General features: G+C 46.2%; 1 protein-coding gene across 2 annotated transcripts in view; it reads left to right on the top strand.

The window, feature by feature from the left end:
• The first annotated feature begins 1,413 nt into the window (after positions 1-1,413).
• The window catches only part of tnmd (tenomodulin), a 31,013-nt gene continuing 14,240 nt past the window's right edge, over positions 1,414-18,186 (top strand). The window contains exons 1-2 of one of the 2 annotated variants that reach the window (XM_003970610.3): positions 1,414-1,595; positions 3,602-3,736. In XM_003970610.3, coding sequence (XP_003970659.1) covers positions 1,548-1,595; positions 3,602-3,736 — 183 coding nt within the window. In that variant the 5' untranslated portion in view covers positions 1,414-1,547. The remainder of the gene's footprint in view (positions 1,596-3,601; positions 3,737-18,186) is intronic. The other variant, XM_011610874.2, reaches the window with a different exon arrangement.

Here is an 18,186-nt window from a genome sequence, read left to right as displayed (position 1 = left end):
TTTGCTCAATTGCGTGCAGGAAAAAGGAATTATGCACTCGAGAGCTCACACATCAGTCACAAACACCCAGATTCATTGCAACCGTTGAAGTTTTCGTAGACCTTTCCAGAGCCCCACCTGTTGGAATCTTCTGTGACTCTGCAGTAGCACATAGATCCGGTGGAATTTAGCTCAAATTAATGGAGAACTGGTACAAAATGTTTATATTTGTACACTGATATACGTATTACTGCAGGTTACTATTACTGGCAGTTTTCACAACAAAATATAAACACTTTAGGGACTGTTTTAGGAACTTTAATGTCCCTGTTGTTTTGCATTTTTGTGGAAATTATTTTGTTTATAGGGTATGTGGAAGCAGGGTCACGGTCAGTAGAGGCAATAATGACCAAAGAAAGGGGGCGTCTGGTCTGATGGTGTAACAAACGGGACAAGATCCAGCAGCAACCAGAAGTCAGTCCTTGGCTCCGGTCCTCGTGGCCAGTAAGCCACAGGTGAAAGGAGGGAGCCTGTGAAGATCCCGAGCCCCTGCTGCTGAGCCGAGTGGCCTCACCTGGAGAGGAACCACATGATCAGCAAGATCAGCCGATCTAAAAGGACTGAGCTCCATGCAGGTGTGGGCATTGGGCTGTGAAGGGAGCCTGGAATGCTCAGAAGTGTTGGCTTCCCCTGGTGGCAGCCATCTGAGGAGCAGCACTGACACAGGATCCTGACAGGTCAAAGATGATAGTGGCTCCTATACCCACCCACCTCCTGCCTGAATAGTTTCACCACATCGTGGGTCTGAACAGAGAATGTAAGATCTCCTCTTTGACAATAAGGACAATAAGGAAGACCTTCTTGATTATTTTTCAGGATGCATCTCTCTCCCTTGTGCCATTAGGAGGTTCCACTCACATTTAATGGGGTCCCTCTGCTCTCAGCCTGGAACCTGGAACGTCCTGCTGAGCAGATTACGAGCAGACAAGTGTCTTTGCAACATGCATAACTGTCAGATGACCCCTAAAACCACGCATTTGGACTGAAACCCATGAGTTCCTAAATAGAAAGAAGCCAAACCTCCAGTTCCAATTAACTTTGACCCAAAAGAAGTCGAAATGAGGACTGGACCAGGAAATTTAACAAAATAATAGAATTAATGGCAAATACGGTGAATATATGCTCCACAGTGTCAGAAGAAGCAGGAAAACTGACTGTAAAAACCAAAACTTTGACTTTTTATTTACATTTAAGAGTCTCAAATTATGATCATGAGGAAAGCAGGAGGAGATGATGAGAGGATCTATAACTCTAAAGGAAAGGATGGTTGCATTCCATTCTGAAGCCTTCTGTGGTTTTTCCACCTTTCAATTGGCAGCAGGCTCAACATCTGTCTTCCTTTTAATGGATATGCCGAATGTTTCCGTAATTCCACTCCATCTGAAACGTCCCTCCCCTCCAGCGTGCTCCAAAATTACAGCGCTGGTTCTTAAGGTTAGCGTCGCCTTTCAAGAGTGTCAGTACTTCACCCGGCTGAGGCGACTGGAAAGATTCCTCCGGTGGGCATCATGGAAGCCAGCAGCAAAGCCAGCAGCGAGCAGCTTCTGTGGAAAGACGTGAGTGGAATCCTGCCTGAAGTGCCGCACTTGTCTCCATTTAAACTAAATACCAAATTTTCTGAGCTCTTGAATAGGGAGAAAATTACTTTATGAGATCATGGCCAAGAAGTGCCATGTTTTCTTTTTCTATTCCGAGTGCTAATTTTTAAAAAATATATTTTATTTTTAAAAATAAATTTTATATAAAGCTTGTTTGGAATGTCGGGAAAAAAAGTGAGAATCTTCTTTTCAGCTTCCTCAGGTTTCACCTGAGCCACCAGAAGTACTTTAAAAACCATTTACGACATTTACGTTTAGATTTTATACAACTTATAATTTATTATTGAATATTCAAATCTGAAGATTCAGATTCAGATTCAGATCCTTTATTGTCCCACACGGGGAAATTTACAGTGCAACAACAGCAGCAAGAGCACTCAGAGAAAAATAAGATAAAATCAGATAGAACAGGATTTGGAATAAAAGACAACCTTCAAATCTAAATATGAAAAAGCTGTTTTGATGCTGCCAACTGAAACCCTTCATTTATGTTTGGGAGATTTTAGATCTGATGTTGATTCTTATTCCCAGTTGGGAATAAACGTCGTCTGCTCGCTGATTACACTGCGTTGTGCGTCGGTGATGAAGGGTTCATGCTGCAACTCTTCCTCACAGAGCTGAAAACGAATGAAGGATTCTTCTGAAAATGAAACGCCCGGCTGCTCCTGAACTCTTAAACCTTTTAACGCTGGGCCCCATTTTCTCTGTCCCTGCCTTCATTTCTGTCTGCCTCCCAATCCCACCTTCCTCCTCCCAGGAATATTCGAGGAGTGGGCGGAAAGAGGTTTTTCCGTCCCGCTTATGCAACCTGCCGCTGGGGAGCAGAGGATTTCAGACACTCTTTGCTCCTTTGCAGTTATTTTATCCCGCCTGAATGAAGAATATTTTGACCTTTTTTCCCCATCCCTTTTTTGCCAGGCAACAAAAGATAACATCAGGTTTGATTTATAGCAACGTTTATGGTTTATATTATCGCACTGATGTTTTCCAGTCCACCTGTTTTGCTCTCATTTTTTGGGTGGCGTTGATGTGCACCTGCTGGAAACTAATAAAACAATAGAAGCAAAAAACATTGGGCTCCTTCTGACTGTAAAGTTAGCGAGTTAATCTGCTGTAAATATGACATTAGTTCAACTTCCTGTTTCAGGCTGGGCCACAATAGAAAGCCAACGTCTGCTTAACGTGCCTTTCAAACACACACAAAGATAAGGGACAGCAATTTGGGTAATCGGAGTTAATTTTTGCTCCAGGACGTATCTGCTTTTCTGTTGTCCTCTGAGGTTTTCACAAGAGTTCCAGTGTGAATGAGAAGCTTTCAGCGTCTCCCTGTTGGAGCTTCGGCGGAACAAAAGCCCATCGTTATTAATTTGCAGCCTTTAGCTCGGGGAATTGACTACGGCAGAAAGTTTAATGAACATAACCTTTCTATGTGGCTTATTCACCATATCTGTCAGGAGGATTATATTTTTGTCATCTTTTAAAGTAATCGGTGGATGGATTATGCATAGAGACCCTCAAATATGGAGCGTTTAAATGCAGCGGCCAAATAAAAGCTGTAAACAGCTCGAGAGCCCAGCAGCTCTTTACTGCTAACGAAAATGGAAATAAAAGTGGGAAAATTCAGGTTCTCCTGTGTGTAAAGTGTTTAAAATTCTGTTACCTGTTTGATGCCCATGCTGTATTAAGGATAAAGATTATGCTTTTGAGGGAAGGGAGAAAAAATATGCCTCAGCTTAAATCAAACCATTATTTTATGGATCAGTTTAATGAATTAATATGGCACCAGATTTTCTTAAAAATCAATGACAAAGTATTTTTGAATTCATTACTGGTCTTATTTACATATCTTATGGGCTTTTATCTCCGTAGCAACATCAGCTGGTGCTAATTCCACTTTGGTTGTGTCTAAACTGGGACTTCTGCAGGAACTGTTGATTCAAGCAGGTTTCATCTCACATTTGCAGATTGAAGACGGAAAAGCAAAGAAACGCAGGTGCTACACGTACCAGCGGGCGGCGCTGCTACTGGTTCTGGTGGTCCTGGTCCTGGTTCTCTGTGTGTTCAGCCTGAGGTACCTGTGGAGACCCAGTCTGGGGAAGGTAAGACTAAATACTGGTTTTCTTCTCCACCAGTCCCCTAATGGTCACTGTCTGCAGATAAATGTGAGCTTGGTGATAACAGAGCCAGATCATAATATATAGATGAATATAGAACACTCCAGCTGGGACAAGACACACACACACACACACACACACACGGGGGATTAGGATTAAGAAGGTAAATGTGTGGCTCTGTGGTAGACAGCTATATTTTACTGAAGCTGCAGGTTCACCTACAAACCTCTCTCCACGCCGCCTGTATTTATCTACTTTCTGCTCACCTTGTAAACTTCTCCTGGCAACGACAGATCCCGATCTTTCAAATCTGACCCTGATTACCGCTGACCGGAGCGGCCGCAAGCCTGGCTGGAGCCTCTCAGCGATGTGATTTAAATAAACTCTCGTCTCGGCAATACATCTTGTAAAAATCCAATTCAATCACACTTGATGGAGAACTTTTTCACACCGCCCCAACCCCCCCACCCCCGATTCTCCAGAGCTAATTTACCTGAGCCAGAGTCGGAAATACATCAATAATTTTCCATCCAGAGAAGGGGAAGTCTATATTATCTGAGCAGCAGCCTGGCTTAGAAAGAGTGAGAGCAGGATGACGGTTAAAACTGAGCGTGTACGTCGCAAACCTGAACGCAAAAGTCTGCTTCGACTGTACTGTAAACGCCGCCACGTAGAGGATAACCTGCAGGATATTAGGAACCACCGCACACAGAATTATGAATAATAAATGAGGCGGAATTGAAATTCGCAGCCGAGATGATGCAGGAATCAGATGGGTTGACCGGAGCTCCTCCTCACTGACTGTCCATGTTTGCTCCTTCCCACAAAGATATGAATCACCCGAGTCGCCCCCATTGTCCTTGTTAAATATTTCATGCCGGAGGCAGAGCGGTCATTATTTCTCCTTTAATAATCTGTGATCATTCTCACGTGGCACCAAAATGTGTTGACGACAGAGGTTGCCCGGGTGATGAATATCAAACCGGCTCCTCCTTTAATGGGGTCTTGTGGGGGAGGATCATTCTATGGATGCCTCATCAGTGACGTTGGATGGAGCCGCTTCAAAAGGAGAATCGCCCGTCTTTCACAAGCACCAAAGAAGTCGTGTTGTAGAAACCTCCGCTGAATATTTGCACATTTGCCTCAGAGTGAAACCCTTAAACGGGGGTGATTTGACAGCATTAGGTCTACCTGGTAAAGTCCTTCTTCTGCAGGTGCTCTGACCAAGCTGTGAACAAGGGAGAATGTCAGAGGTGTAAACCAGCAGAGGGTTCAGGCTTCTGTCAAACAGCAGTGACGGAGGGCGGCGTTGCTTAGCCGCCGCTGCCGAACAACGTGGCGGCTTTCATATGGAGCTAATGGACGCTGACATTTCTCAAAAGATGAAAAGTGTCAGCCCAAGGAAACATACGTGAGGCTGACTCACTGGAAGTTCTCAACACACAACTTTAGTTTGCTTATATTCGCGACCGACGACAGAACCAGAACCAGACCCTCAGACGTCCTCCTCCGCAGCGCTTTAACCTCCTCGCACCCTAATTGGAAGTCAAAACCGCGACGTGTCTGTGACTTTTCGTCAGTCTCCGCAGTTCAAAGTGGCGTCGCCTCATGCTCGCGCTTTGTATGAGTAACCACAAACTGGTAATTTGCTCAGCGTGCTGTGTCTTAATGACACCATGACCACTAAGGAGCTCATTTTAATTACCTGGGAACGTGCGCCGCCACAGAAGCACGAGGACGATGCGTCTGATGTGTGAGGGCGTGGCTGTTCGCTGCCTGTGCCTCGTCTGTTGACATTAACCACATCTGCATTCTCATCCAGCTTACGGCCAACTTCTGTTTACCATGTGCTGGTAATTGTTCTGGCCGGGCCACAAGACCCACCAGGGGATTCTGCCTCCTTGTAAATGAATCCTCTGCTGCTCCCAGTTTAAATCAACAGCTTGAAAATAGAATCAGGCTGGTGGATCCAACAGAAAAATGGGGAGAAATTATTTGGCAGGATTTTTTTTTTTTTTTAAATGGAGGAGGGAGAAGAGGGAACGTTTGCCGAGTTTACAGTGCACAGCATCCAGAATCGGAATTTTCATATCATGGGATGTGATGTATTTGGTGCCATTTTTAATTCATGAACCACTTTGAGCGAGATTATCTGCGCAGCGGCAGCCAGGCTCCGAGTAATTGTGAGCCCGTATACATTGTAAACTAGTTTTTCCAGGGGAACGTGGAATGGCCTCACAGGTGCTCCGGCAAAACTGCCGGGGAAATGCACGGATGTCAGACCCGGGGAAAGTGTTCCATTATTCAAGCTGAAATTGCATCGCTCACCTTGACGCCTTTCCCTCTCCGGTCCCAAGGTAGCTGCTGAGTTGTCGCTCTTGATGGCCTCTTAAATGCCTCACTGTCAGGAGCGGCTTCTTTAATGAACACCGCTGCGCTCGCTGCAGCATCACCAGTCACAGGTGTATGGCTTCTCAAGGCTGCCCCCCCCTTCTTTGTTTATTTATTGCTCTGAGGCGGAGGAAACCCTGCAGTCCCCTCAGTGTCCACATGTCAACATGCCATGGGGGAGGCCGCAGAGCAAGATTTCCTCATGATATGACTCAATCTTCTTGTCAGGTTTTTTTTTCCCTAGTTTATTTCCAAAAGGACGGCGCTAATGCTAACTCATCCGTTTGCTCAGACTGTGGCGGAGGCATTATTATTCTGGCAGGGTACCAGGGCTTATCTAAACAGCTGGTTTGCCAAGATCTTTTGGGAAGCCTGCCCCTCAGCCTGTAATCTTTTCTGATTTTACACATCAGGCTCATTCATTATTAGCAGGCCCTCTGTCTGCCAGTGTTTCTCCCTGGCTGTTAGAGCGCGGCCGACTCCATCCTAAGATAATGCATTAAGAGGGGTGGGTGGGACCAGCAGCCACAAAAGGGAGTCTGCCAGAGCCAGAGGTAAGAAGACGTGATGGGGGCTGTAGAGCACTACCTTCTTCTGGGACAGTAAGCTCCAGAGAGGGTATGAAGTGCCCATAGGGAGCTATTTACTGAGCCATCCTGCATTTTAGTGTGTCAGTAGGTCTCTGTGTAGGAGCTGGGGGCAAAACAGGTGAAGGTAAAACATATCTATGTCTGTGGGGGGCCAGTGGTTGGTTTTTCCACTCAGAATTAAAGGTGCAGTAGGCTGTATGCCATTTTTTTTCTTCCCATGCTCCCCTGTGAGTGTGAGTGCAAACTAGACTCATCTGCTCGGCTGTGCAATTTAGAACGTGATTGAGCTTTCACATCCAATATCAGTCCCCCAGTTAAGTCTGTTTCCTGTGCAAACACGCAGTGCTGAAATGTAGGACCAAACACACACACACCCTTGCACTTCTCTCTTTCTGAGGACTCGTATTGATGTAATACACCCCACCTAAACACCAGCCTAAGCTCAACATTAATCCAAATCCATTTCTAACCTTAATACCAAGTCTTGATTGTTCATTATAGTAGTTCACAGTGCAGCATGTAGACACACACGGACGGACACACACACACACTCCCTGATGAATAATGATTTAACAATTTCTCCTCTGAAAAACTATTGTGTCACTCTGCTGCTGGAAACAATTAAAAGTTGCATGGACTTGTTGCCAGGTTGCCCTCAACCGTCACCATGTTCAGGGAGGAGCGGCGCAGCATCTAAATCCCTCCTGCAGGTCACCTGCTGTGCAGCTTAACAATATCAAAGTCTTTGCTGATTAGACCTTTAGTCCTCCGTTAAACGTAAATTTGAACTTTTTTGAGTGGGGGAGCCATCTTTGTGGTTTCCACGTCTTTTGCTGCTGCCGCCAGTCTTCTCTCTGGAAGCCTTTGTTGGTTGGTGGACACGGATACTTCGCCCACCTTCCGTCAAACCCGCAGCGAGGACCCTCCAGACATGTGAGGTGTCAGGCCGGCTCTGTAATTGGAAGCGCATCGGAAATATCAAATGAAGTCTTTCAGCTTGGAAAGGTGCAACGTCAACGTTTTAGCTAGGCGACTGGACCGCTTCCAATATTGCGTAATGAAGATTCGCTATGATCCATTCACGGGGTAAAATGTCATTTTAAGCGCAGCAAGTGCAGATTTTTGACAGTGAAGAATGGAAAGTCCAGTCATGTGCATATAACAAGCCTGCTGATCAGGTCTGGAGTGAAGATGCCATCAGTACAGCGCCGGAGTGACATACTGTTGGGCTCTGAAATGTTTGCAGCTCCTTTTTCATCTAATGAGACATGCATGAAAAGCAAAAATCCATGTTTTATTACATTCCTCCTTCATATTTAACTTCCTGTGCTGCAGCTTTGTGCGCTTCCCTTGGTCTTGGCTGCAGCGGCCTGTTTTATTGATGGCAGCTGCTCAGTAAATGCACCTTAGCTGCTCAGCTGTTGCTGATAACACACATCAGGATCCGTTCCCTGATATTCACAGTGGCAGCAGCGGTGACCCTTTGACCCGTGACTGTCCAATTTATGTCCAGAGTGTGTTCCGATGACGGTTGCCTGACTTTCTCCGCTGCTCTGCCACTTCACTTTCGGAGGGCTGAGCACACTTTGTCCTCATTCCTTTCTCAAGAACCGTTGAACCGGAATTGGAGATTATATTGATAACACAGGATGAAGGGGAAGACTGTGATTTCAGGTGCTTTGCTTTATATTTCTGGACCAAGAGTCTTTGCTCAAAAGACAGATTTTTCTTCATCATTTTCCTTTATAAACAGTATTAAACCAAAGCTTTGACTGTGATCTTCCCTTTAGAGGAGAATCTGGAACTTTCCATGCAGAAACTGGAGCCCTTTGCTCCATTTTGGGACTCAAAACCATCTGGACAAATCACAAACATACTAGCAAAGAAATCCTTGGATGAAAGTCCTTAAAGTGGGAGCGATGGCACAGGTTCCTCTGGTGTGCACTGCAAATCTATCCAGCAGTGTGAATATTCACATGTCAGCTTTCTCCGCACCGAATGATGAAACATTTAATTCCAGTACTTTTACAGACGCCTTCGTTCTGCTCGTCTTCTGTCTTTCTTCGTGCGTTCAGTTGGGGGTGAAGAATGTGGAAATCTGGCTTCTGAACACATCTGTTAGAAACACAAAAAACACTTAAGACGTCCCCGCTGTTGGACTGCAAATAAAAATGGAGTAGTTTGCCATTTTCTGCAGCAAATGTTAAAAAAAAAAAAAGATAAAATGGTGTTGATGACAGAAAGGAGGGTAGGCCGTGTGCCGGTGGGGGTCTTTAGTCGGGCAGATGACGTTGGCTAATGTCTCACTGTGGAAAAACCCCGAACATTTACTGCATTCACAGAGCAGAAAACTCGCATTTTGTGATCCGGCTTTATGGCTCCGACCATTACTGTGTTCTTTCCAAGCACTTCATTTGCATACGCTTCATCAGTGGCTGACTATAATGGGCAAAACAGGCCTGATAATAAATAAAGATGAATCAAATGATGGCGCTCCAGAGTTTATTTAATTCGGTGAAACAATGTTTAAGCTGAAGGATCACAGACCCAAACAACAGGGGGAGTAATGTTTTTGGCTTCCCTGGCGAGCCTTCAAAGAGTTTCCAGTCTTATTAGAAAGAAGAGTCGACTGGCACTGACACGCCGCCCACACGGGGGGCATGCTAACAGACTGGGGGGCTTCTCATCAGCACCACCGCCGTTAGCAGGACCATCACTCCCTCTAATATGGTGTCTTCAAGGCACAAACGTAGAGTAAACAATGTGTTTTTAAAGATGTTCCATCAAACTGACAAACAAACCAGGCGGGTCGGCCGTTTCATCCCCGCTCACCACTGCTGAGTTTACGCTCACGTCCTTGCCTGTTCTACATTTCACTCACCTGAACTCGACTTTAATTCAGCGACGATGGAAGAAATGATCGTTATTGTGAGCTGGTCAGCTTCTCGACGAAGCTGCCCTCAGTGAATTCTCATGTTTCTAGTTTGGTTTGATCCACAGAAGATACGCTGTTTTATTCTTGAGTGCATCTCAGCTGTGCGGCTTTAATAGAGGAAACCTTTGTTTACTTCATTATCAGTGCAGAGCTGCTGCCAATTATCAGGTATCACCTGTAATAAGAAGAGGCGTTGAACTGGCAGGTGACAAATCGAAATATGGCAATGGTGCAAAAGGCTGCAGCAGCATTAGCCCCAACTCTGAGCCTCCTGCTGCACCGTTGTCTGCAAATAGTCTTTAAAGTTTCCCATTTTTCCCCACCAGGCTCCCCTGCAGCGTAGGCAGGGGTGTCCAGATAAACCCCACTTCCCAAAACTGCTTTTGTCCATGTAGAACCAGCCAATGGCGTTCTCACACCCTCCCTGACAGTCAGGTGGCAAAGTTGTGTGGAATAAAAAAAACCTCCTCCGTAATCCTTTTTCCCCGCGCACGCCGTTTATGCAGCAGCTGACTCCAGCATGAATCCAGCACAGCAGATAAACAGGAAGACAAGAATGTGCGTTCGCGTGTCGCCGAGTCTCCACCGAGTTATAAAAGCGTCGCATCCATATGAAGGGGAGCAGGAGGAGTCCATTGACTTTTCATAACGTATACTTCTTTTCCATTTAGTTGCTTTAGTCGTTTTCCGGTTGCTGTTAATGCCATTTGTCTGGCCAAATAATTCCCTTGCCTCTAAATGATCCAAATTGCAGCCTTACAACTCTCACAAGCTGTTCCTTAAATGCCACTTAGCCACCAGAGCCCAGAGTGTGCTCATGTTGATTTATTAGAAGGTGGAATGGCTGAAAAGCAGTAGAGCGACAAGGAGAGCTCTCCACTCCAGAGGTCAACCACTCCAACTATCTGCCTCATATACTGTAGTTCACGAGCTCGCAGCCACCGCTGGCAATCTTTCCGGCTGTTGAATGGCTGCTGCAGATACGCATCAATTCCTCCGAGTCTTCGCGAGAAACTTTAATGAATATTTCATAAGCCGCGATGGCCATATTATTACAGGAGATTCATATTCAGAGGACACTTCAACGCAACAATAAGCAACAGGATCCATCCAGCCCCTCTCAGGTGAAGAACGTTCCTGAGCGCGGCACAATAGCGACCAGCCTGAGGATGTTTTTCCCCACCTGAGCAGTGACAAATCGTCCTCGGCCGTGGTGTGTTTCATATTCAGGTAAGGGATCTTTTTCATGCAGGACCTGTGTGGCGGAGAGCGGCTAATGTTTTCATAAAACAGAAAGAGACACTAAAATTTAACCTTTTAACCACTCGTTGTCATTCCTGGATGCCTCATGCAAGATGGGTGCTCAGCTAGCTACTTCATCATGCAGGGATAGCTGTAAGTGAGCCTCAACTTTGCCCCCCTGAGAGGCTAGCTAACTGCTAGTCAGATATGGTTGCCGCACAAAACATGAGGGATCAGGTCAGGGTAGTGCGGTTAGCATGGCTGATGTAGGCATCAGCTAGCTTGTACAAAAGGAGGCTTAGCTAAAAAAGTAACCCAAACTGTGTCTCGTCTTTACAAAGACAGCAGCAATAGGGATGCCTTCATCAGTCAGGCCTGTTGCCCAATTGTTATTGTTACTTTTAGACGCATTTAAGCACTTAGAAGACTGTCAGAGGTTTAATGAACACTTATTAGTCTTAATCATGTGTGAAGCAGCAATAACGCCGACAATAAATCTTCAGAGCCGAGGGTGTTTCAGGACAACTCGGGCCCGCTAACGACGCCGAGAGACGACCTGCACAGTGTGGATAAGTCATCCGGTGACGGGATCCATTATCTGTGATATGAGCTGCTTTGTCCCAAATTCTGCACAGGCAGCCTGTGTTTCCAGTTTCTTTGTGGGTTCGACGCACCCGAGCTCAGCTGGCAATGACAAAGTGTTCATTTGTGAAAATGACGGGCGGCTCTGCTTTCATGACAGTTTGAGTCGAGAGGTGAGTTAATAAGTCTGTATTTTTGGAAGTCTGGCAGATTCAGTCAGTTGTCAGGCCTCTGCCAGGATTTTACCATTATTGCTGCAGCGCGTCTCGCCGCGTTCTGCTCCCATTTTGAGCTGTATGTTCAGGGCGAGGAGTGAATCACCACCGTGCTTGTAGTGTTAGAGGCCGTAAATGTGCAGCGTCATGATCCCCCCCCCCCGGCTGCACGCGTGCAACGCTTTAAACCAGGGCTTGTCCACTACATGCAACGCTGACCTGAATCATCTCAACAGGTTGGATTTTAAAGGTGAATGGAGGTTGTTTTTTTTTTACTCCAATATTGTGAAATAAACCCCATCACACCATCATTTCACCTGCAAACCAGTTGCCTGATTGTCAAAACCAGCACAAAAGGACTCCGGCAGAATTCATTTACTGAGCTGAAATTACCCCCGAAACACATTTTTAAAGGTCCCAAAATGCTTGGTAATTCCTAAAAAGCACACAGATCATCCGCACACAATCTAAAATATATGGGGAGCTGCTGCGGTGCACAGGTGTAGCACATTAGGAGGCCAGTAAATGAACACAGGTGAGAGGCGGGAGGTAAACTGAGGACAAAGAAATAGAAAACAGGTGATTTAAAGCCCCCGTTAGTGTCGTTTGCCAGCTGTCCTTCGGACGTTTTCATAGATTAGCCGTTTCCCTGACATGATGTCACCCCCTGAAGTTAATCTATAGGAGCTGATGGCAACATTTACTGAAGACAAACAATGCAGAGCTTTAATCTCTCAGCTTTGAGTAATTACTTTACTGATGTTTATACTGTCAAACAAAACCCCACCCAAAAAAAATCGGTTAGCTGGGGGAGTTTTGGGACCGTTTGCCATGTCCTGAAAATGTTGCTCTAACAGCATCTTTAAAGGCCTTGTGATGTCCCACTGTTCTCCCTCAGAGCTGACAGGAGCAGATAAAAAAGCAGTCTTGGCTGTGGAAGCCTGTTTTATCTATTTTTGAAGTGTTGGGAGACAAACTCTTTTCCTTTTACCTGGGATTTGGCTCAAACATTTAAAAAGGAAAAAGCTAACTGCTGCAAGATCAAACAATGATGAAATGGGATTTTTCCTATTGGGGGAGGGGGGGGGGTGTTTTTAATAAGACATTCATTAAAGAAGAAGTTCAGGGCTGTTTAAAAACATAATACTCCCACAAAAGTTCTTTATTCAGACCGCATCACTAACACCTCTTCGGGTTTCTTGACAAAAGCCCCCGTCCTGGGTGCAGCTCCATTATTGGCACGGCAGCATGCATCACGGTGATTTATAACCCGAGCCGGCTCACGTTGTTTAAAGGGATTGGTGTGATTAGTCATATATGCTCCGGAGCTGGAAACGGGCTGCACGGGGCTCCCGTAAATTAACAGCAGCTGCACACTGCAGCCGCCACGGCGAGGTGGTCAAATGTGGTAAACGGTGCAGTCGCCGGGGGACGCGGAGAGAAAGTGGGTCATTACACTGCTCTCAGGTACGAGTGGGTTGACGGGAGAGAAAGGTAGGCTGCGTTCAAGATGCACTCCGCACTGAATTTATTTCAGGAGTGGAAATTAAGCAGGGGGGAACCCCCCCCCCCAAACACACACACACACACACCAGTTACAGCAAGTGAGTCCTGCCAACATTCCAAACAGCACAAATATGCTCCAGTTATTCCAGCAGCCCTGAGATATTTCCGTGCGCTATTATGTTTTGACAAAAGTGCGCTTTTGAAAGAACCTTTTGTGTTTTTGTCAGAGCACATAATTCCAAATACGGAAGGTTAATGTTCGTGCCTGCGAGCTTCACCCAGGTCCTCACACGGCCCTCCGATATACAGAATGTGTGCATTTGTGAGCTTGTGTTCAAATTTGAGCTGTTGATTTTCTTGTTTCGTCATCATATCCGGATGAGTTTTTCTCCCCAAGGACAGAAACGTGCGTCATTCCGACGTGCTAACATCAGTTGATGTTTCGGACCACAAACGGAACTTGCTGCAATCTGTTTCATAAGTCTGTGGAGCATCAACCAAAACAAGGAAGCAGTGGGGCCCAAACTGGCCTAAAAAGAACAAAGTTAGCTGCCCGAAGGCGAAAATGGCAGCTGATGCTGCGGCTGCCGCAAAAAAGGCTCGGAGAAAACGCTGATCACAGGAGGGAAAACAAAGGCCAGGCTCGACCAAAGGAGACGGAATTATCTGGCAGATTAGCGGAGCACCTTCAGTGGTGACGCTGGTGAGCCTCAGAGAAGGAAACACCAGCCTCACCTTCTGGGTCACACTGCAGGGAAAGAAGCCAAAAAGCCAGAACAGAAGCGACACCACTCGGGTGCGAGTTTGTTACACACAGGTGATGCACATTACCATGGGAACACACAGGTGAGACAGATGAGGTCATCAGCAGGCAAATAAACCTCAGCACAAAGTGTTGCTGGGTTGCTTCTGTGAAGCCTTCATACGTGTTTCTGACCTTCAACGCCTCTCTAGCTTGATGAGTGGTGGAAAATTGGTTTCTGCCGGTAACGCCGCAGCCGGTGCTGGCTGCTGTTTCATTTTCACAATGCTGCACTTTAAGGGAAAAAACCAGAACCTTCTCCCATCATGCGTTGATGTTTGATGCACTTAAGGAGTTTGTTTTTTTCCTGATGAAATGTCATAATTTCCTTCTGGGTAAATGCACTCTTTATTGAACGGGTGCATTACACCGTGGTCTCGCCTGACAGCAGCTCCAGCAGATCGCTGGTGTCATTAGGCGTCGCCGTAAAAAAGAATACAGTTCTGGAAGAAAACGTAAAGTCTGACCCCTCGGATGTTTTACGGTGCCACATGTTGGCGAGATGAGATTGCTGAGAATATCGACGAGTCGCCTCACGTTGTCAGCTTCGGGAAGGCTGAGGAAACCGAAGGTTTGCCAGTAGCTGTTTGTTTTAGTGGCGTTAATGCCCTTTGTAAAGCTAGCTCCATTAAGCTATTGCATCTTGAAGCGGCGCAGCGTTTCCGACTGAAAGGCTAATGACCTTAGCATTTTCCTTAAATACAGCCGGTGGCGTTGGCAGCTGTAAAACATTTCAACACCAAATTGATGCTTGCAGTAATTGCTTGGGCGAATTCCCACAGAACTTTAACCCTCGTGCCTACGTAGCGTTACTTTTCCCGTTAATGATTCATACACTATGCTCAGATTAAGTACATCTTCTAAATACATATTAAGGTACCATTAAGATGCAAAAGTTCAGAATTTAGTGCGAAACCGCAAACTTATTAAATATGTTCCGCTTTTCCCCGTCACTAAAGGTGAGGAGAGTCGTAAATATTCCGAAAGGTTGCGTTAAAAAAGGCTCTGGTGGTGTTCGTAGGAGCTTTTGATGGACCCTCCCGAAGATTAAAAGGGGAATAAATGTGGGCCCTGGAACATAATTGCCTGCATCCAGTTATTTACCTCCACATTTAACAAAACCACAGAAATGCTTGGCACTAATTACAATGCAGAAATGTCTCGGCCCCCTTACGAATGTGTATATTTAGAGGCATCCTATCATTATGCACCAAGTGAGCGCGTCAATACGGCTTCCACACCCCCAAAAAAGTAAAAAAAACCTTCTAAATTTGCTCCTAAAAAAAGACGAACGTTTATCTGAAATCCGAGCATTCTTTTTTTATCGCTTCTTTCCTGGCATGTAGTAACGCTGCGGATTCCAGCTGAGCTGCAATGGGACTGAACTACAGACACGGAAGGTCGGCTGACCTGTGGACTTCTGAAGTACCTGGAAGTATTTGCTGCTGTCGCTGCTCTCGAGTGTTCTTAGAACCTGAACGGTACTTGTGGGGGCGAGTCCAGACAAGCAGGCATGATGAGAAATGATGGGGGGATTCAGACGCATGTGAAGGATATGAGGGTAATCAGGCAGGTCAGGAAGATGAGAGGAACCCAACGGAAGACAAGATCAGTAAACAGAAACACAAGGAGGGATTTCATTATGATTCCAGTGTCTTGCCTCTAGTTTAGACCTCTCTCCAGCCTCACTCCTAAACTGTTGCTGATCTTGTGTCCCTGATGGAATCACAACCAACCCATTGAAGAACCCGTTGCTCCTCAGCACCTTTATCACTAATAACCTAACGTCTTCGGTACTGTGATGGCTCCCAAAAGGTCATTTTTATTTAACTGGTGTTTTCAGCCTTGGAATCGTTGTTTCATGGGGCCTAAAACCTCGTCGTCTCTCCACCGTCCACGTTTGAAGTGTCTCCAGAGGCTCTCGAAGGATTGTGACGAATGTCCACCAAGACAAGAACAGTGAAGGTCGCGTCGAATTCTTTTTGTGAGCAGCTGCTCCACAGCTGGGTTCCCGCCTCCTAAGGAAAGGTGTCAGTTAAAGCTCCATCAGCGCGAAGACTTCTTCATCACTTCATCTCTGCAGGGCTCGTCCTCCTTCACACAGGAGCGGCGACCCGCTGTGAAAACAGGCTGACCTCCAAATTTAACATCAGGCCCGCATGAAGGAGGACTTCCTGTTGACGGGTCTCCTTCAACAGCCCTGCTGAATTTGCATCTGTCCGTTGTGGAGTTTGATCAAACGAGCAGCCTCTGCAGCACAGATTTCAGATTCAGATAGATGGTCACGGTTGGGGGGGGGCACTCTGACTGGGGCACCGTGGTTCCTGTTGCAGGAAAAAGGAGGAAAAGGCACCAATGTGTAGTGGTTAGCACCATTGCCAGTTGGATCCTGACTCGGGGCTCTGCCATAACTTCACAGGAATCCAAGTTTTGCTGTCTGTTCTCCTTCTATTGATGGATTAATATAAAAGAGAAGGTGGACCTGGGACACCGGACCCAGGACCGTGCATGGGAGGAGCCTCTGAAGCTGGAACAGCCCGAAATACTGGTTTATTAAGTCTCAACAACAATCACGATACTGTGATGAGCCTGTACATTCTGAGCTCCACATTTTATTGCTTTTTGTCAGATTCTTCAGAGTAAGAGAGGCTGAGTGGAGGAATGTGCAGAAACTATCATCAAACTTCCCCTTGAGCCCAAATTCTCCCTGAAAAAAACATTCCCAGGAATCCTCCTGACAGGCTGTGATTGGAGTAATCTGCGTTCGTCTCTAACCTGATGAATGAACTTTCCAAGACACGCAAATAAGGCCTTTTTATTATCGACCCAAATAGAATATTACTGGTAATAAAAGTTTTGTTGGTGAGAAAGATGCTTATAGCTCCTGGAAACACTGAGCAGCTGCCATGTCAAGTTCATCTCCTATCAAGATGGAAAAATCTGTCGGCAGCCAAGTAAACCTGAAGCTAACAAAGGCTGATTCAAATGTGGAGAAGGATTCCTTTTGATCTTAAAGCCAGGCTGTCAAAAGATATGGGAATGGAATGTGATGTCTGGTGCCGAAATAAACCGTAGTCGAACAGCTTGATTCTTTTCAGGAATCACAACAGCTCATTACGGTTTGACAGCGCACCGACTGATCATCTGCTTGTCAAAACATCTTGAAAAAGGCAAACTAAGTTCATCAGGAGCTGAATAGAGTCTACCTGTGAAGCTGAAATCACAGCATTTTCACCTGCCTTTAATTCAACCAGCGGGAATCGAACCGGAATACCAGGAGCATATTCTGAGCTTGTGACCACACTTGGTTACTAGATGTTGTATTGTTTCATCACACACCTGAATTCCAGCTATGGCCGCTCCCCCTCATCCTCCAGTCCCAACATGCAACCCCCAGGAACCACAACCAGGTCCTCAATCAATGCTTTGCCCTCATTTTTGAGGAAAACGTGTAAATTTGACCAGAAATCCGAGGCTCTGACCCTGGGCCATCATGTTTGGAACAAGGGTTACCGCCTAAACTGTTTCACCTGTGCTTTTCTGGCTAAGCTAAGTCCACCTCCCCCCACCGCCGGGCAGCCTGTGGCGCCGCCCCTGCACCATCACATGCACCCCCCCCCTCATCACCAACCCACTGTCAGTGACAGGCATCTAGTTCCACCTGACTGGCGCCTCTATCTTCGAACCCTCAAGGACAACTAAGAGGACATATTGCCATCAACCCATCTCTCTCGGCCCCACAGCGACCTCCTCGCGCTGCCTCTCTCTCGTGCACGCTACACCGAGTGTAACCCACTCACCTGTGACAACATCTACGTGACCTTTGCTTAATACCTCTGGGTGCTACAGAAGCAGCCGGCGGTACAAACAACCTGCAGGTCTGGCTGTTCCTGCCTCTGCTCATTCACTCCTTTACCTGCTTTGGGTTTGGGTTTTTTCCAGCACATTCTGCTTTGAGATTCTTGTCAAGCACAAGAAACCAGACGGAGGAAACAAACAAGGCGTCGCCTGTAACGCCTTCGTCACAAACGGGTCCATGCTGATCTCAGTTTCTGGGTAATGTTTAAAAAATTCAGACCCAAAAGGTTCCAAGGGAACATCGGGTGCTGCTGCATCTCCGATGGCTGTTAGGTGCCAACGCCAGTGGTGTCTGCAGATTTTTATTTAATTTT

The sequence above is a fragment of the Takifugu rubripes genome, chromosome 14, assembly GCF_901000725.2.
Source record: "Takifugu rubripes chromosome 14, fTakRub1.2, whole genome shotgun sequence".
Taxonomy (NCBI): Eukaryota; Metazoa; Chordata; class Actinopteri; order Tetraodontiformes; family Tetraodontidae; genus Takifugu; species Takifugu rubripes.
The sequence above is the reverse complement of the archived record's forward strand: the minus strand, read 5'-3'. Positions and strand labels throughout refer to the sequence as shown.